Consider the following 21,359-nt stretch of genomic DNA (forward strand, 5'->3'; position numbering starts at 1 on the left):
GAGGCATATGATGCAAGAAAGCAAGCTTATTCAGCATCAGCCAAAAAAAAAAAAAAAAAAAAAAAAAACCCACTCCCATTTCACCCCTCCGTTCGTTCGAAATACCTGTCCAGTTGAGCTTTAAATTTGTTTAGGCTATCAACTTCAACAACAAGTGATGGAAGTCGGTTCCACCAACCAACCACCCTCTGGCCAAAGGCAAATTTCCGCACATCTATCCGACATCCGTCCTTCCTCAATTTGAATTTATGCCCTCTGAGGTGATTATTCTGAGAAAGATGAAGAATCCCATTGGCATTGAGCATGCTCAAACCATTCAAAGCCTTATACACCTCTATCAGATCACCTCGCCGGTGCCTAGTCCCCAAACTCTGTAATTTGCAAAACTTAAGCCTTTCTTCGTAAGAGCAACCCTTTGTTCCATTTACTAATCTTGTTGCCCTTCTCTGTACCCGTTCCAGCAGCTCTACATCCTTCTTGAAATGAGGCCTCCAGACCTGTATACAGTACTCAAGATGTGGCCTTACCATTGCCTTATATAAGGGAATAATCACCTCCTTATCCCTGCTAGAAAAATTCCTGTATATCATTGACAAGACACCATGAGCTACTCTTGCAGCTCGTCTGCACTGCTCAGAGAACTTCATATCTGCCTGCACAATTACCCCCAGGTCCTTTTCATTCTCCACCACTGTCAGTGTAGTACCGCAGAGTTGATACGTTGCTCTGGGGTTACTGTTTCCCATATGCAGCACTTTACATTTGTCATTGTTAAACCTCATTTGCCACCTCTCAGCCCATCTGTTCAACCTTTCCAGATCCTGTTGCAGCAGCATAGCGTCAGTATTGTCCTTAACGACTCTGCCAACCTTTGTATCATCTGCAAACTTGGACATTAAACTTGATATCCCATCATCAATATCATTCATAAACACCGAAAACAACAACGGACCCAACACTGAACCCTGAGGAACTCCACTAATAACATTAGTCCATGTTGAGCAGTGTCCATTGATTACCACTCTCTGTCTTCTGCCACTCAACCATCCCCTTATCCATAGCAGCAATTTGCCTCCAATGCCACACTGCTCCAATTTGTGCAGCAGTCTTCCATGTGCAACAGTATCAAAAGCCTTTCTAAGATCCAAATATATAATATCAAAGTTATTCCCTGCATCCAGTTCTTTTGTGACTACATCATAGTATCCAATCAAATTGGTCAGGCAAGACCTGCCCTTAACAAAACCATGCTGCGTCTGAGCTATAACTGAATTCTTGTCTAGATGATCCTGCAATGCTTCTTTAACCAGTGCCTCCATTAATTTACCTGGAACAGAAGTTAAACTAACAGGTCTATAATTACTTGTGTCAGCCTTTGATCCTCCTTTGTGAATTGGGGTTACATTTGCACATCTCCAGTCTATGGGTACCTCTCCTGAGTCCAAAGAAGCTCTCATAATTATGGCTAGGGGTTTGCATACTTCCTTTGCTGCCTCCTTTAATATAACTGGATAGATCCCATCCACCCCAGGTGCCTTTTTTATGTTTATCCTCAACAATCTCTCCTCCACTTTCCTCTCAGTTATTACAAAATCATCCAGCTCACTGCCAATGTTTACTTTACCTACATCATTCTCCTTCCTGAATAACTCCTCATGCGTGAATGTAGATGCAAAATACTCGTTTAGATTGTTAGCCACCTGAGCAGGATCCTCAACTGTTGAACCATCAATATCCAGTGGACCAATCTGATTCATCCCTTTCCTTTTCGAGTTCAAGTATGTAAAGAACTCTTTTCTGTTTTTCTTTGCATCCTTTGCCAAGGATTTTTCATAGTCTGCCTTTGCCTGCCTAATCTCCTTTGTGACTTGGTTACAGACCAACTTATATCTATCATAGGCTTCCATGTCACCCATTAATTTGTATGTATCCCATGCATTTTTCTTCTCTGCCACATGTCTCATTAGTTCATCTGACAACCATTTAGGCCTAAACCTTGAACAATATTTCTTAGTTGGTATGTAAAGCCTGGTAGCCTCCAAGATTAGTTCCTTGAATGCTTCCCATTTTGAGTTTGCTGTTGGTAACATCATCAGTTGGTCCCACTGTATAGAATTTAAATATTGTCTCAGACCATCATAGTCGCCTTTACGAAAACAAAAACCCTTCCCTTTACCTCTGATGGTAGTTACCTCCTTGAGTAAATCCCACTTCAACACACTGTGATCACTGCCACCTAGTGGTTCATTTATCTGCAGGTTCTTAATGCATGAAGAATCACTACTGATAATCAGATCAAGAGTATTGCTCCCTCTTGTTGCCTCACGAACATGCTGATGTAGAAAACAATCATCCAATAAATCCACAAAAGCCTTGCTAGTGTGCGAGTGACCAACCCACAAATTCCAGTCAATATCTGGGAAATTAAAGTCCCCCATTATAAGACTCTCTGATTTACTGGCCCACTCTATTTCCCTGTACAATATCTTATTATACTCATCAGAGTCATTAGGCCTATAGCACACTCCTACTCTCAATTTTGATTTCCCTATGCTTATGTCACACCAAACTGACTCGACACTGCCCTGTCCATCGATGTCGACTGGCTTCACTTCCTTGGACTTTATGTGTTTCTTAATTAATAGCATAACCCCTCCTCCCCTCCTGTCGTGTCTATCCTTTCTATACACATTGTATTCCCCAAATTCCAGTTCCACATTACTTATATCTGTGTGACACCACGTCTCTGATATCCCAACAATATCTGCCTTTGATGTTTTGAGCAATACCTCAAATTCATCAAATTTATTTACCAAACTCCTAGCATTGGTGTACACGCAGGTATACATGCACCTGTTTCTATTCTTAGCTACTCTAACACAACCCATGTGTTTACTTGTACCGCAATGACTACCAGCAGTCTCTGAAATATCCTGCATCTTGTTTTTCAGACTTCTGCTCATTTCAATAGAAGCAGTGCAAGAATCACTTCCACCTCTGCCACTGGCTACTGTTAATCTATTAGTCCTTGTATCCCCCCCAACTAGCAGTTTTCCGACCCACCTAACACTGCCTCGACAGCATCAGCAAAAATTCTTGCACCCTTTCTATTTAAGTGTATCCCATCCCTGTAGAAGCAATCTCTCCTGTTAACAAGTACAGTCCAGGCTGAAAAAAATTCTACCCCTTGAGCCTTGCACAATCCCTCCAGGGCCGAATTGATCGACAAGGCTCTCATCATATACTCCCTCCTATCGTGTCTGGGCAGAATTGCAGACACTTTCAAGTTCAACCCTAATTCACGGCTTTTTTTCAACAGTGACCTGTACTTGCTAAGTAATTCCGCCGGTCTCCTACTCCTACATATTCATGTAGAAATAAAAAAACTCTTTATTGCCATATTTAGCTGTCTTAGCTACTGATTTCCGATTCTCAGATTTCACCTACTTAATTCTGTGGTTTTATTTACAAATCAAAACCATTACCTTTTCATTCATCCTGGCATCATATCTGTGCAGTGCATTCTAAATGGAAGGAATATACTCATGACTTTGATGATGAATGCCTTGAAAGTCCCCCCCCCCCCATAATTCAACTGCACTTTCTCTCCTTTATATATCATATGAAACAGTCCAAGAAGTTCCACAGGCCACAATAACCCCCCATTAAGAATCCTTGCCCTCTGATGACCAAAATCTAATTTACATATCCACTTTAGGATACTATAGTCATTGTCCCTGTACTGTCATATTTGTGATGATCAGATCAAGGATATCATACATAACTCTTGTACTTTTTCTGATGTGTTGATATAATGTCACCATGTCGATTTGCAAAATTTATCACATAAATCAAACTACCAGTCCATGATTTCCTATTAATGAATGAAAAGTTGAAATCTCCCATAACAAGACAATCAAAGTTATTTGCCTATGTAAGTTATGTATAGCGACTCATACTTATCACCTCATATACTCACACCCTCACTTTGCCACTAATCATTTTGCACCACACAGACTTAATGGTCTTCTGGGATTGTTCTGAATAAAAATATTATATTACTGCATTTTGACAACTTTTTATCAGATGCATAATCCTCACTTCCTTAGTGAAGTTTATCATGTCTCCATTATTTCAAGCAATATTAAACTTAGCGAGATAGCAACAGTCTGTCTTAAAATTATTAACCAATATGCACAATATAATCACAATGACAGCATATCAAATGTTTAAGTTTTTATTAAATTAATACTAAATTAAATTAAGAGTATAATTTAATAAAGCCAGAAAACTGATTAGAATTAAGTTCAAAAATGCTTTAACCACTGTAGCCTCTACATTAGAAAAAATAGGAGACTTTCTTTTTTTCCAATATGACTTACCTTTTTATTTCATCCTCAACTACAGCAACTCCCTGAGATAATGGATTGACTACCTTCACTGTTGCACTCCCAAAATCACAGAGTACAAAGTTACCAGTTTCATCCATAAGTATATTCTCCACCTGCATGAAAATATTATTTTGATAAATAAAATAATTTCTTTCTGCATGTTCATTACCTAATTAAAGCTTAAAAAAATAAAAAAACTGCTAAAGTTAAAATAACTGCATCAATGACCAATAATGATACATTATTCTATCAAAAAAAAAAAAAAAAAAAAAAAAGACTACTTCCATCAGCCCCTTTGCATATAGAACTACTTTCCATTTCCTCATATTTTCATGTAAGGAAACATGAAATAAGGAGAACATAAAATATATATAAATATACAAATCACTGCAGATAACAAAACTTCAAATATATGTGGCTTATTCTTGGTATATGTGAATTAAACATTCTTTACTGTACACAGATGATAATGTGAGGTGTGTTCAAAAGGTATCTGTATTATGATCAAAGTTAAAGGTTGAAAAAACAGAGTGCACTGCAACAAAGCAATGTGTTTTGGCATGTCTCATCCTTACCTCCATGCAATAAGCTGATCACTCAGTATGATATTCTGTGATTGTCATCCAGTAATGAAGACAAGTTTTCACATCCCACTGTATTTCAAAACGTTGAAGTGCAATGAACAATGTGTGCCCTACATTTTACTTTAAAATCAGGAAAACCACACGAGACATATTCGATCATCTGAAAATAGCAAACGGGGACTATAAAATGAGACAAAAGTTTTTGAATGGCACTTTCTTTTCAGAGGGGCAGGGAATCTGTCGAAAATGATCCATAATATGGACAACCCTCAACTTCAAAAAAAGATGAAATCATGTCTCAAATGTGAACTGTTTGTAAAATTGTAAAGAAACCTCTTATCTCCATCAAATAGTATCATTTCAATTTAACAAAAACTTTGACATGAGGCACTTTTCCGTGAAGTTTGTGCTGCAACTGTTAACAGGGGAACAACACAAACACTGCCAGTAAGTCACTTCCGATTTGTCTGAACACTGACTAATGATGAGACATTTCTTGAAATGTATCATAACTAGAGGTGAACGGGGTTTACGGGTATGATCACAAAAACCAAACAGTCAACCCAGTAGAAGACTCCTTCCCCAATTCATAAAACATGGAAACTGCACAACAAAATGAAGGCTTTAAACAATTAATAAAGAACTTATGCTGAAGTTCTCAGATACCTTCATGATGTAGTTCAAAGAATAAAAAGCGAAACTCCACACTGGTTGCTTCAACACAATGTAGCATCACATTCGATAACATTAATGATGTACAAAGAATAAAGAGGGTTATGACTACTCAGCATGATTTTGAAGTCAGTTTATCAGAAGGCTTCAAAAAATGGGAAAAAATCATTGAGCAAAGCACCTTAGAAAGACACTATTTCAAAGGTGATTAAATTGCACAACCTGTAAGTATGCTTACTATTACTATATCATAGTCCAGATACATTCTAAACAAACCTTGTATATGGAATGAGCAGGTTCCAAAAGTGTAAGACATAAGCTCGCCTTTAAGTTGGTCTAGGGAATATTAAGGGGGGAAAAATCATTCTCATCTGCCACTAAAATAAATTTTATTTACACTTATATAATATGATATTCTGAGGGTGTAGACCAGTTCCATGAATAACAAGACTTTCTGTGTTATTAACTGATTTCTGTACACAGAATTGTTTAAAAAAAAATCAGATATCAATATTTCATAAGTTTAGGAGTGAAATATTGACCTCCTTGTATTCTCCATGAAAACACCAACAAAGGAATCTACAGACATTTTGAATTTAAATACTATTATTGACTTATACTGTTACCAGGAACACTTACAGCCATCACAGGCACATGGGGTGAACAGCTTCCAAGTTCCTTACACAATCGCCTAGCCTGGATCAACTGAACCAACTGCCCTCATCTCTCGATAACCCTAACTTTCACTAACATATGCAAAGAAGCAACATAAAAATACAGCAGTAGAGGTTACTAACAGAGTATAGAACACATTATTATTATGGTAAAATCAAAATGTGAATCTGTTCAAATCATTACAAAATGCTTCAAAAACAGGTAAAATAAAATTATAAATAAAAAATAGTAAAAGAAAATAATACAAATGAAAGCAAAAAAAAAAAAAAGTACACTTAACAGTAAGTTCATAAAAAAAAAAAAAAAAGCAAGCAAGATGAAACAGTACAGCAAGCAGAGATTCTAGTGTCACAAAGCTTCTTGATAACAATAAGATAGTGTTTAAAGAATTTCACCACTGATTCTATGAAAATTCACACAGGGAACAAACAGCATAATGCACATCACTGTATTAGCTTAGTATAGTATTGTATACACTGATGAGCCAAAACATTATGACAACCTACCTAATATGATCTTAGTCCTTCACGTGCAGCCAAAACAGCTTGTACCCAGTGAGGCATGGATGCTACAAGATTTCTAAATGTGTCTTGTGGTATCTGGTACCAACACATAACCAGCAGATCCTTTAACTCCTCTATGGTCCGTGGTTGAGACACCACAGATTGGAGTTGCTGTTCCAACACAAACCACAGATGCTCGATGGGATTGATGTCTGGGGAATTTGGAGGCCAGGGCAATACCTGAAAGTCTTCCTCATGTTCTGTGAACCAGTCTCGAACAATCCGGGTGGTGTGGCATGGCACATTATCCTGCTGAAAGACGGCACCACCAGAGGGGGAAGACCGTTGCCATGAAAGGGTGTACCTGGTCAGCAATGATATTTAGGTAAAGTGTTTTCGTGTCTAATGGCACCAGAGGTTCCCCCCATCTCGGCGTTGCTTTCATTGTGGGTGTAGTAGTTCACTGTTAAGGCCAGAGATTTAAAAGTGTGTGGGCTATATATATGTGTAGTGTCATGTACTGCTGTTCTTCTGGCCATTTAGCCATTGGGTGGGCCCCTATTGGGACCCACCGTTGCCCACGTGGAGGCAGACCAGGTACCCAGTAGCTCTATATTTTATCTGGCAGGCCCTGCCAACTAGTTTCCTGAGATTTCAATGGCTAGGGCCTATGTAAAAAAAAAAAAAAAAGTAAAAAAGTGGAGGTGAGTGCTAGGATTAGAAAAGCCGAATGGATTATAAACAATGTAATTTGGTTGTAATTAAACTTTGGAACTTGTGTGGGGCATATGCTAGTGTATAGGTGGAGTAGGGGAGGAAGACCAAAGACTGGGGGGGTGAGATATAGAAATATGGGAACAATAGAGAAGGTGACCCAAATATGGTCAGTGAGGCTGGCCCAGGCCCCACCAGGAGGAAATAGGGGAGAAGAACCGTCCCCCCCCCCCCCGAGAACAGGAGTAAAGGCACCACACAAGGGAGCACAGAGCAGATCGCCAATGTGGTGTGCAGGGACAAACTGCCTCATGTCATCATCATTTGGTTAACAACTGGTACTGGTAGGTATCCAGGTCTGTGATGAGATCAATGTCACGTTAGTTCGAGTCCATCAGTGTCAGGTCCGACTGTGCTGTCCATCTGCCATCAGTCATGCTCCAGTAGTTGATATCAAATCGTTCGTGATCTTGAGCACCTATTAGTGTCAGGTCCAGGTGGATGACAAGTCCGGTAGTATTGTCATACATAGGGCTTATGTCCATTCCAGTAAAGTTGTCACATTTATGGGGGTATGTCAGTGACATTCCACGACAATAAGTGTCCACCGCCTTATGAAGAGTTCCTGGGCGAAGTCAGCGAATGCCAAATATTCCTCCCTTGTGTCTAGCACGTGGTGCTCCTGTCCACTGGTTAAGCAAGTCAGTTTTGTTATCAGGATGTTCCGGAGGTCATCATAGAGCTGGCAGTCATACATGAAGTGCTGCCAGCTCTCCACAAATGCAGGAAGGGTCCTCTTCTATCCCAAGGAGAGACAGCTTAGCTTTGATTGGTAGGTGCCCTGTTAAAAGATATGTTGGCCACAGTCCCGAGGAGAATCAGCTTGGTGCCTTGGCCGACATCAGGCACAAATTTCCTAGTAATTTCTCCAGTGTGGAAGTGATTCCATCGTTCTTGCCACACTTGCACCAGGTAAGCTTGGAGCCTTCTCTTTTCTGCAGTGCGATCTTTTGCTGGGTCCATAGTGTAACCAAGGCAGGTTTTCCTGGTACCCTTGGCTAGGTGGTGTAGGAGTCCCCTGTGCACTATCTCCAAATCCAGAGGGAGGACGTCTACTAGGATCTGCAGGGCATGTGTGCTTACCACGCTGCACGCACAGGTGATGGTGAGGAGAATTATTCTTTGAGTGGAGTCAATAATTCTTTTGTTGACGGCAGACGTGGCCTTCTACCATGCTCCAGCTGCATAGGCGATTATGGGTGTGAAAACTGCTTTGTAAAACAGATGGAGAGTTTGCCAGCAAAGGCCCCAGTCCCATCTGGCTACCCTGGAGATAAGTGCAGTGTAAGCTCTGATTTTAACCCTTGTATATTTGAGGTGGCCTTGGAAGGAGAAGTTCTGATCCAGTATGACTCCCAAGTACTCGAGCCCGGCACATGGATGACTGGACCCAGGGTATCCCAGCAGAACATCGCCCAAAGCATGACACCACTGCCACCGGCTTGTATTCGTCACATGGTGCATGCAGGTGCCATCACTTCCCCAGGTAAACGCCGCACACGTACCCAGCCGTCCACATGGTGCAACAGGAAACATGATTCATCAGACCAGACGACATTGTTCCAATCACTCAAGGTCCAGTTTTGATGCTCGTGTGCCCACTTAAGGCACTGTTGCCGGTGAACTGTGATTAGCATGGGCAGTCCGAGTGGCCTGTGAATACGCAGCCCCATTTTCAGCAGAGTTCGATGTACTGTGTGTTGTGACACATTACTCCCGTCACCAGCATTCCAATTACTGGCAAGTTGCGCCACCGTTGCCCTTCTGTTACCATGTACCATCCAGGAGAGCCTTTGCTCACCTCAAGCACTGATGAGCCCTAGTCATCCAACACCTCGCTGGCGGTTTGTGGGTTTCCCCTCCTCAGACCAGTTTCAATAGGTACTAACCACGGCTGACCATGAGCGTCCCACCAGCCATGCTGTTTCGGATATGCTCTGACCCAGTCGTCTGGCCATTACAATTTGGCCTTTGTCAAACTCACTTAAGGTTATTTTTGGTTTTGGGAGCATTAGCAACTAAGGCCATATTGCTCCGGGGATATGCGGTGGTCATTCCCTGACCTTTCCGCATCCTCCGTATTTGGTGGTGACGGGCTCGAACCCCGGTCTAATCAAGAAGAGCGTGCTATGCACTGCTGCTCCTTCCCACCTGGCTACGGAGGCACCTCAAACTCACTTAAGTCTGCTGCCTTTCCCATCAGAAGAAATGATTAACAGAGCTCAGTATCAGGTGTTTTTTATACTGTGTCCCGACCTGGGCACATGCCGTAGTTCACCTGCAGTTGCTTCGATTTGCATAGCAACTTGCTGGTCATAATGTTTTGGCTCATTGGTATAGTCAAGTATAATATAGTCAAGCAATCGGTTAAATATATTAACCTTATTAATTTTCATTGTTAAATAATCAAACTGAATTTAAACAAAAAATCATGCCCACACTACAGCAGCAGCAAAGAAACATGCACAAAGCAGCGGGAATGCTGTGGCTCGAGGCAGAAACGAAGGGCAATTCTCAAGACATCACAGCCTAAAAAAATGTGCAACTTGTGATACGTCTGCAGACCTGTCTGGAACAGGTCTGCAGCCAAGGAGGATGTCTGTGTGTGCGCTAGGTGCAGAGAGTGTCGAGGAATTAGGTGCCAACTCAGAGGGGTTAAATTTGACATTGCCTGCAATTCTGTCCAGCCACAATAGGAAGGAGTATATGATGAGAGCCTTGTCAATCAATTCGGCCCTGGAGAGATTGTGCAAGGCTCATAGGGAAGAATATTTCTCAGGTAGTCTGTGCTTGTTAACAGAAGAGATTGTTTCTACAGGAATGGGATACACTTAAATAGAAGGTTTCAAGAATATTTACAGATGTTATCAAGGCAGTGTTAGGTGGGTCGAAAAACTACTAGCTTGGAGGAGGGGTTCACAGACCAATAGATTAAGAGTAGCAGCAGGCAGAGGTGAAAGTGATTCTTGCACTGCTTCTATTGGAATAAGCAGCACATTACTTGTGATATGTGTCAAGAAATTAGGTGCCAACTCAGTGGGTTAAATTTGACATTGCCTGCAATTCTGTCCAGCCACGATGCTGGACAGAATTCTGTCCAATGCAAGATGCTGGGGATTTCAAGGACTGCTGTGAGTCATCATGGAACAAGTAAATATATGGGCTGTGTTAGGGTAACTAAGAGTAAGAATAGGTGCATGTATATTTACTATACTCCTGGCATTGGTATACTTACATATACATCAATGCTAGGAGTATAGTAAATAAATTTGATGAATTTGAAGTACTGGTCAAGACAGCAAAGACAATTATTGGGATATCAGAGACATGGTGTCACACAGGTATAAGAAATGCAGTATTTGAATTTGAGGAGGACAATGTGTACAGAAAAGATAGACAGGATAGAAAGGGAGGAGTCAGGCAGTTAGTTAAGAAACACAAAATCTAAAGAAGTGCATCCAGTTGACATAGATGGACAGTACAGTGTTCAGGGGCTTAAAGGGGAACAGGTATCCTGTGTGTTATCAGACACTCAGCCTAAAACACTGATGGACCCAATATCTCTCTATTACAGAAGATTTAGGAGAAGTCCGGTTGACCTGCCTCCCTAAAATCCACTCATGCACACCTTCTCGATGGTAAGCCCTGTTACGTCACTTAGGTGGCAACGAACGTGTAGAGTGGTTCTCTTCAAGATGCCTGGTCAGCGTGAAGAGGAAAAGACCACCCCTCCAGCACATGAAAGCACGACGAAACAAATGGCCCTCAGTCCCCAGCAGCTTTCACTCTCCCTCTTACGGCAGCGAGAGGATCAGAGTGGAAGCAGAGGGTGCTAAGAATCTCTGGGTACGACCAGGCTGCCAAGCACGGAAACTGAACTTGGCCTATTATAACGTAAGAACACTCATCGGTGAAGACAGGATATTAGAGCTGGAAAAGGAATTGGAAAATGTGAATTGGAATATCATCGGTTTGGCTGAAACAAGAAGAAGAAATTAATCACTTATAAGTTTACCAAGTGGAAATCTGCTGTACACCAATGGAAACAGTGAAAGAAGTGAAGGTGGGGTTTATGGTCCATAAAGATTTTAAAAACAACATTTTGGAATTCAAAAGTACATCACCAAGAGTGTCAAGACTAATACTCAAGATTTCTAAGAGATACAAGCTAAAGATTATAATGATTTATGCACCAACATCGAGCCATGATGATGAAGAGGTTGAAGAAATGTATACCGAAATTGAGTCTTCTAGATGAGCAGAAAACCCACTACACTATTATTATGCGAGACTTCAATGCTAAGGTTGGAAAAAGAAAAAACAGCGCAGAAAGGGGAACAATAGGAAATTTTGGAATTGGTGAAAGAAATGAAAGACTTGTGGAATTTGCAGAATCTCAAGGATTGTCAGTAATGAACACTTTTTTCAAGAAAAGGGTGAACAGAAAGTGGACATGGAAGAGTCCAAATGCATTAACTACTAATGAAATCTACTTCATCCTCACTAACAGAAGATATATTGTGAATGATGTTACTGTCCTGAATAAGGTAAATGTTGGAAGTGATCACAGAATGGTAAGATGTACACTTGATATAGATGTAGGAAAGGAAAAAACTGACTCGAGTAAATAATACAAATGTCTTTGATATAACAGAAGAGGAGAAAAAGCAGTAGGTACTGGAACTTAAGAACAAGTATGAGCTTCTGCAGACTGCTGAGGACCAAGATATCGACGAGGAATATTACAAATTTTTGAAAGTGATAAAGCCCAAGAAACCTATAGGGAAAAAGAAATCCAAAGAAGAAAAAATTAGTCAAGAAACACTTGACATGATGAACCGAAGACGACAAATGAAACGCAAGAAAAACACTGACAGGGAGAAAATTGAGTATACTGAATTATGCAAAACCATTAGAAAGAGACTCAGAGAGGACATAAGAAGATTTAACACAAGAAAAGTAGAACAAGCATTAAGGGAAAACAAAGGAATTAAATCAGCAGCCATGAGCAGTAATACAGAAAGACAAATGATACTGAAACTGAAGAATTGCGATGGTGTACTTATAAACAGCAGAGAAGGCATAATTCAAATAGCAGAAGACTACTATAGAGAATTATACAAGGAGCAGGGGAATGATGCCAGCGGTGGGGAAGATGGATTGCAAAGTAGCAACACATACGACATACCCAATATTCTTCCTGATGAGGTAGAACATGCATTGAAGAAAATGAAGAATCAGAAAGCCCCGGGGGGAAGATGAAGTTACTGTAGAGTTGTTAAAATTGGGAGGAAGAGACATAACACAAAAACTGGCAAGACTCTTCACAAAGTGCATTAGAAAAGGTGTGACACCTAAGCAGTGGAATAATGCAATCATAGTTTTGCTGCATAAGAAAGGAGATAAATCAGAAATTGGAAATTATAGACCAATTAGCTTGCTATCCCACATCTACAAGTTGTTCACAAGGGTCATTACTAACAGATTAGAAAGAATACTTGATGAGAATCAACCGAAAGAGGAAGCTGGCTTTAGGACAGGATTCTCAACTATGGATCACCTTCATGTAATATCACAGCTAATGGAGAAAGCAAATGAATATAAAACACCATTATGCTTGGCATTTGTGGATTATGAAAAGGCATTTGACTCCATACAGCATAAGGCAATGTTTTGGGTACTGGAAAGACAAGGCATTGATACCCCATATATTATGATTTTGAAGAAAATATATGAGAGTGCTACCTTCTTTATTAGACTAGACAAAGACAGTAGGAAATTTAAAATTGAGAAAGGAGTTCGACAAGGAGACACAATATCTCCGAAGCTGTTTACTGCTGCCCTTGAGGAAGCTTTCAGAAGATTAGACTGGTCGCAGAAAGGAGTCAATGTGAACGGCGAGTATCTAAACCATTTACGATTTGTAGATGACATTGTGGTCATTAGCCACGATCCCAACGAATTAGAGGAAAATCTTAATCAGTTATGCACAGCTAGTAAGGATTTTGGACTAAAGATGAATATGGCTATAACAAAAGTAATGATGAACAAGTATGCCACAGAAAGGGAAATAATGATTGAAGGAGCAGTAATTGAAAAGGTGGAGTCATATACTTATCTGGGACAAGTTATTAGCTGTAATAATGATAAATGGCTGGAAGTCAAGAGAAGAATAAATTTTGGATGGATAGCATTCAGGAAATATAGTCACATACTGAAGAGCAATATCCCAGTTTGTCTGAAACGTAAAATAATGAACCAATGTATACTCCCCACCATGACTTATGGAAGTGAAACTTGGGCACTCACCAAAAGAATGGAAGAGAAGCTGAGAACTACACAGCGAAGAATGGAACGAATCATACTGGGAATCAGACTGTTAGATAAGAAGAGAAACACATGGATTAGGCAACAAACTCAAGTAAAGGACATTCTTATCAAAACTAAAGAACTAAAATGGTCCTGGGCAGGACACATAGCTCGAAGATGGACTAAGAAAATAACAGAATGGTATCCAAGAGGAGCTAGAAGAAAACCTGGAAGACAAAGGCGGAGATGGATAGATGAAATTCATGAGTTTGTGGGTAGTAAATGGATGGCCAGTGCTCAAAACAGAAGGAACTGGAAAGTTGCTGGAGAGGCCTTCATCCTGCAGTGGATTGAAAATGGCTGATGATGATGATGATGACAGTGTTCAGTCAGTTTGGTGTGACAAACACTGGGAAATCAAAGTTGCAGTGTGTTATAGGCTTAATGACTCTGATGATTACAACAAACAACTGTACTGAGAAATAGAGTGGTCCAGTAAATCAGATGGTCTTATAATGAGGAACTTTAACCTCCCAGATACAGACTGGAACTTGTTGGCTGGTCAACTCACACACTAGCAAGACTTTTGTGGATTTATTGGATGATTGTTTTCTGCAGCAGCATGTTCGAGAGGCAATCAGAAGGAGTAATGCTCTTGACCCCAAAACTCTTAAGGACCCTCCCCTCTCTGCAGTCTGTGGCATGGAGGCTAAGGATAGGCAAAATATTCCTGCCCAAGGAGATGCTCTATAACGTCCAGGAGATGGATGTTGACTAGAAAAAGTTCATAGAGGATAAATCCTACAGAAGACGCATCATCAGGGAACAGGTTTGATCTTCCGCCGAGTGACTGCCATCGTTTTTTTCATCATGCTGTGTGCAGCATGAAATAAAAAAAAAAAAAAAAAGAAGAAAAAATGCTCTTTCATTTCCTGTGTTAATATATAATTTTATGCTAAACCCCTAGCATTGTCGCTGTTATGGATATTGTATCAGGCATCCATGTAACTATTCACTGCTTGCAATAAATATATTATATAGATCTGATTATCAGCAGTGATTATTCCCAATTAAGAATCTACAGATAAAGGAACCACTAGGTGGCAGTGATCACAATGTACTGATGTGGAATTTATACAAAGATGTAACTACCATCAGGGGTAAAGGGAAGGTATTTTGCTTTCGTAAAGGTAACTAGAGTGGTCTCGGAAAGTTTTTAAATTCTATAAAGTGGGACCAACTAATGATGTTGCCAACATCATCATTCTACATGGGATGCATTCAAGGAATTAAATTTGGAAGCTACTAGGCTTTTCATACCAACTAAGATATACTGTTCAAGGTTTAAGCCTAAATGGATGTCAGTTGAACTAATGAAACTTGTGGCAGACAAGAAAAATGCATGGGTTGCATATAAATTATCAGGAGACACGGATGCCTATGGTAGATATAAGATAGTCTGTAATCAAGTGAGAAAAGAAATTAAGGCAAGCAAAGGCAGATCATTTCCCAAAGATTATGAGAAATCTTTGGAAAATGATGCAAAGACTTCTTTACTTATATAAACTCTAGAAGGAAGGAAGAGGATGAATCAGATTGGGCCACTTGATATTGATGGTTCGATTGTTGATGATCCAGCTGAAGTAGCTGACAAACTGAATGAGTATTTTGCATCTACACTCACTCATGAAGAGTTATCCTTATAGTATGTATTTTGAAAAAAAATGGTTTGTATACTCACTTAATCTTCTATATATGTAGTATACTAAGTCATATCGCCATTTTCCTGTACATTATTTCACTTATTTATTTCTTATTTACTAAGAAAAAGTATAAAAAGGGGGTTACATTCCAAAAGCTAACAAAAATACACCATTCTAGATTTCATGTATCTTCTGCTCTCTTTAAAAAATCAGTAATCTGGGTTTGTTTGCTTTTGCTTGATAAATCTTTTTGAATTTCATCGTATGGAACTAAACATTTGTGATGCTTTCTTTTGAACTTTGGGCTCCTTTCATTCAAGAATCTGCATCAAGTTTTACACTGCTTTACACTGCTTTCCAGTGTAAAATTTGGAAGTTTAGAATTTATCTGCGCTATCATCATCTGAATTGATTTGGTTTCGTTTTAACTCTGATGCCATTTGCACCAAATCCGCTAGGCCGGCTTCTTTTTCTACCAATAATTCTTGAACATCTTCAGTAATCATATCTTTTTTTATTTTTTTAGGAGCATTGGCAACTAAGGCCATGTTACTCTGTGTATATTGTCGATAAATTGCGTGTGTCCTTCTGTCGATTTTCTGTTTTGCTGGACAGAAAACCAGAGTTTCAGGGAGAAAAAACCACGCTACCCTTGCATGACTAACTCAGCCACGTTGTGAAAAAAAGACCTGTAAAAATTCCTCCCTTCATCAACGGGATTCGAACTCAGGTCTTTCCACCCAGTGTGGGGAGGAGGGCGATTCTATCAACTGTGCTACCCACGAGGGCTTCAGTAGTCGTACCATCAAACCTTGCCCTCCTACATACGTAGCAAGTTCTACTATCACACCGATTCCATTTTCAGCCCATTCAAACCTATTTCCTGAATGAACTGACTCTGGTCATACAATTTTCCAACATGCACCTGTTCACAGTTTTACTTCTTTTAGTGATAAAGCTATGATTCTGATACAATACACAATTGAGAAATGTTTCCATGCCTCCATTACTTCAATAGATTCAGAATCAATTTTTTCCCAAAAGCCATTGTAACAATTTTCTGATGTAATGAGTTTTAAAAGGTGGATATAATGCATTTATATAACAGCTGAATGAAAGAAGTCGTATTAACCCAGTAACAACTGTGGCAGTAGGAACATAACTTCGACGTTCCGATGACAAATTTTTTGGATGGACCGGTGTGCTATCCAATAGTAATAAAACTTTGAAATTTAGATTTTTCCATAAGTTCAACAAGTACAAGTTCAACAGCACAGAATGTAACATGGGAATTTTGCAACAAAATAAAATACAAAAATTTCTCAATAATTTTTTGACTAACAATTCAATAGCTGGGATTCAAAATGAGTGGAAATGTTAAAAAATTACATCCAACATGATAGCAGGGTTTTCCTGCAAAAAAAGCTCAAAAATACCCTATTATGTGAGGTTTACTGAAATTCTCGAACCGTGTTAGAGTGAAACCATGTTGTAGAAGTACTGTGTTATACGAGGGTTGCCTGTATTTATTTATTTTTTGGCTTATTGAGGCAATAATATATCTGTAGTACACTGTTAACCCCTGGCCACTGTGATGAGCTGTTGCAACTACTATTATGTAAATTATCATTCTAAGCATTGCAATAAAAGATTCTTATTATTAAAGAGGAGAATGCCAGAAGTTTATCAACCTCTAACAGGGAGCTAAAGATTTTGTAATGACTAAGAGCAAAGAGGAGAAATAAATTGTTGAAGTTAAATATAAGAAAGGCAACTGGGGTGAATGATATCTATCCAGTTATTTTAAATAAAGCAGCAAAGGAAGTAAGCAGACCATTAGCCATCATTATGAGGGCATCCTTGGACTCATGGGCAGTTCCCAAGGACTGGTGCAAATGTATCTGCAATTCACAAAGGGGGATCGAAAGGTGACACGAGTAATTACAGACCTCTTAGTTTAATTTCCATTCCAGGGAAAATAATGGAGTCACTGGTTAAAAAAAAAAAACACTGCAGGATCATCTAAACAAGACTGCAGTTATAGTTTAGACATGGCATGGGTTTGTTATGGGGAAGTCTTGTCTGACCAATTTGACTGAATACTGTGATGCAGTCTCAAAGGAACTGGATGCAAAAAATAATTTTGATATCATATACTTGGATTTTAGGAAAGCTTTTGATACTGTTGCACATGGAAGACTACTGTACAAGTTGGAGCAGTATGGCATTAAGAGAAAGTTCATGCTATGGATAAAAGGATGGTTGAGTGGGAGAAGACACAGTGGTAATCAATGGATACTGCTCTTCATGGACTAATGTTCTTGGTGGCATCTCCCCCGGGGTCCATTTTGAGCCCATTGTTATTTTCTGTATTTATCAATGATATTAATGAAAGTATATCAGGCTTAATGTCCAAGTTTGCAGACAATACGAAGGTTGGAAGGGTTGTTAACGACAGTAAGGATAGTATGCTACTGCACCAGGATCTGGAAAGTTAAGCAGATGAGATGAGAGGTGCCAACTGAAGCTTAACATTGACCAATGCAAAGTGCTGCATATGGGTAACAGTAACCACAGAGTAACATGCCAACTGTGTGGTACTACACTCAGGGTAGTGGAGAATTAAAAAAAACATGCCAACTGTGTGGTACTACACTCAGGGTAGTGGAGAATTAAAAAGACCTGGGGATAATTGTACAGTCAGATATGAAGTTTTCTAAGCAGTGCAAACAGGCTGCAAGAGTAGCTCATGGGGTCTTGCCAATGATATATAGGAATTTTTCTAGCAGGGATAAGGAGGTGATTATTCCCTTGTATAAGGCAATGGTCAGGCTGCACCTTGAGTACTGTATACAGGTCTGGAGGCCTCATTTCAAGAAGGATGTAGAGCTGCTGGAACTAGTACAGAGAAGGGCAACAAGATTAGTGAATGGAACAAAGGGTTGCTCTTAGGAAGAAAGGCTTAAATTTTACAAATTACAGTGTCTGGAGACTAGGCACCGGCGAGGTGATCTGATAGAGGTGTATAAAGCCTTGAATGGTTTGAGCATGCTCAATGCCAATGGGATTGAGCTCTTTCTCATATTCTGCACCCGAGGGAGGCATAAATTCAAACTAAGGAAAGACAGTTGTAAATAGATATGCATAAATTCGCCTTTAGCCAGCAGGTTGTTGATTGCAGGAACAAACTTCCATCTGTTATTGTGGAAGTTGCCAGCTTAAATAAATTCAAGGGTGAACTTGAAGACAAACGTTTGGCGTGAATGGATGGGTGAAACAGGAAGGTCATTTATTTATTTATTTTATGTTTTGGCTGATAGTATATAAGCTTGCTTTCTTGCATCATAGGTTCTACTAATGCTAACATCACTCATCTATTCCGCAACAAATTTGTAACACCCCAATGTAGATGCAGAGCCACAGGGTTAAGAGTGATTTTAGTTCTAATATTAACTGATGAAGTTTATCTGAGTTAACAAAAATATAAATTAAATTATATTAATAAAATAATACAATGAGTAATGGCAAAATCATAAAAGCTATTAGGCATCTTATACCAACTAAGTGATGCTGTTCAAGGCCTACCCTTAAATGGATGCACTGAGGACACTCGCAGCAGAGAAGAAAAATGCATGGGATGCATATAAATTATCGGATGATACAGAAGTCAACTGCCAATACAAAGTATCTGCAACCAAGTCATTAAGGGGGTTAGGCAAGCTAAGGCAGATTAGAAGAGGTCACTGGCAAAGAATGCAGAGAAAAGTAGGCAACTCCTCTACTTATGTAAACACTATTTTGCAATAGATATTCTATATTCACACAGGAGACAATTTTAGGGATGGGTATGCCAAAAGTTTATCAAATCTAACAGTGAGTAAAAGACAAACCCTTTCTTTCTGACCAATCTGATTGGATGCTATGATGCAGTAACAAAGGAAATGGACGAAAAAAACTATTTTTGCATTGTACTTGGATTTCAGAAAAGCTTTTTATACTGTTGCACATAAAAGATTGCTGTAAAAACTGGACCAGTGTGGCAATAAAGCCAAGTTACTGCTATGAAAAAAGAGATGGCTGGGTGGGAAAAAAAAGTAGTTATCAATGGGCATTGCTCTTCATGGACTAATGTTATTAGTGAGGTTCTACAGGGTTCAGTGCTGGGTCCATTGTTGTTGTTTTCTGTGTTTATTAATGAAGGCATCAGATTTGTTGTCTTAGTTTGCAGAAAATACACAGATTGGCAGGGTGGTTAATGACAGTAACCTGGGTATTTTTGTCAATGATATACAGGAATTTTGCTAACAGGGATAAGGAGATGATTATCCCCTTGTATAAGGCAATGGTCAGACCACACCTTGAGTGCTGCATACAGACAGGTCTGGAAGCTACATTTTAGGAAAGATGTAGAGCTGCTGGAACAAATACGGAGAAGGGCAACAAGATTAGTGAGGGGAACAAAGGGTTGCTGTTACCAAGAAAGGCTTAAGCTATGCAAATTAGTGTCTAGAGACTAGGCACCTGCAAGGTGATCTGAATGAGGTGTATATAAGACCTTGAATGGTTTGAGCAAGCTCAATGTTGATGGAATTCTTCCTTTTGCTCAGATTATGAACATGAGGGGCATAAATTCAAATTTAGAAAAGACAGTTAAATTGACAGCTTCAATAAATTCAAGGCAGAACTAGACAAACTTTTAGAGTGAGTGGCTGGATGAAATGGGAATGTTTTTTTTTTGGCTGATGCTCTATAAGCTTGCATTCTTGCATCATATGCCTCTACTAATGCTAATACTCTAAACAAATGCAAATTTCCAATCTATTATGCAACAATCCTTTTTCAATTTAAATTTGTCTCCTTGTATATGCCTTTATCTTGTGAGAAAGAATAAAAATGTAGCTACTGATTAATTTACTTAATGTTTTGTTTAGTCTACTTGAAATTATTAGTAAATTGCTTTAACCCTTTTAAAGCATTATAACCCTTCAATTAGATCAATGGAAAACAATTTCCAGATACTGCAATTTACAGAACCCCAGTTTTCCTTGGTAATATTATAATTCTATAACCCCAACTAATTTTCTTGCTCTTTTCTGCACCTCTTCTAACAGATTGTGTTAGATATTTCCTTATGCAGTATTCCATGTGCCATAACTGCTGCTTAATACAATGGAGTTAATCATTTCTTGGTCCCTGTTAGTCAAATTTCTGTGTACCATTGAGAGAAACCCAAGGGTTGTTATAGTACCTTGTCCATACTGCTCACAGAATTCATGTCGCATTATACATACCTCTAATTCTTTTTCTTCATCAACTAGCTTGAGTTTGGTCTTTCCCAAAAGAGATTACTATGGGACCACAGCTACACAAATGTAGTACATTACCTTTATCTATGTTAAATCTCAAATGCCATTTCTCAGCCACTTTTGCCTAGGTTACCTACATCTTGAAGTAGCATAGCCTGATTAATGTCATTAACATTTTTCCACTTTGTATCATCAGCAAAGTCAGATATCGAAGCTGAAATACTTCGATGTCTGAAATTTCATTAATAAATATTAAAATCAGTAAGGAGGCTGAATGCCAAACCCCACATACCCTAATCTTAATATTAGTTCACATTAGCATTAGTATTTTCCTTTCATCAGCCAAAAGGGGAAGGAAAAAAAAAAAAAAAAAAAAAAAAAGCATCACCTATTTCATCCCCTCTAGTAGTTTGTCTAATCCTTCCTAAATTTATTCTTATAT

The 21,359-nt window shown here is 39.2% G+C and overlaps 1 protein-coding gene across 1 annotated transcript in view; it reads right to left on the minus strand.

Annotated features, from left to right (window-relative positions):
• The window catches only part of LOC150081723 (uncharacterized), a 305,523-nt gene that overhangs the window by 195,959 nt on the left and 88,205 nt on the right, over nucleotides 1–21,359 (minus strand). The window contains exon 5 of the mRNA XM_090380297.1: nucleotides 4,383–4,504. Within this exon, the coding sequence (XP_090236423.1) occupies nucleotides 4,383–4,504 (122 nt within the window). The remainder of the gene's footprint in view (nucleotides 1–4,382; nucleotides 4,505–21,359) is intronic.

This window comes from Mastigoproctus giganteus, chromosome 8 (assembly GCF_048544385.1).
Source record: "Mastigoproctus giganteus isolate SK-2022 chromosome 8, ASM4854438v1, whole genome shotgun sequence".
NCBI classification, from domain to species: domain Eukaryota; kingdom Metazoa; phylum Arthropoda; class Arachnida; order Uropygi; family Thelyphonidae; genus Mastigoproctus; species Mastigoproctus giganteus.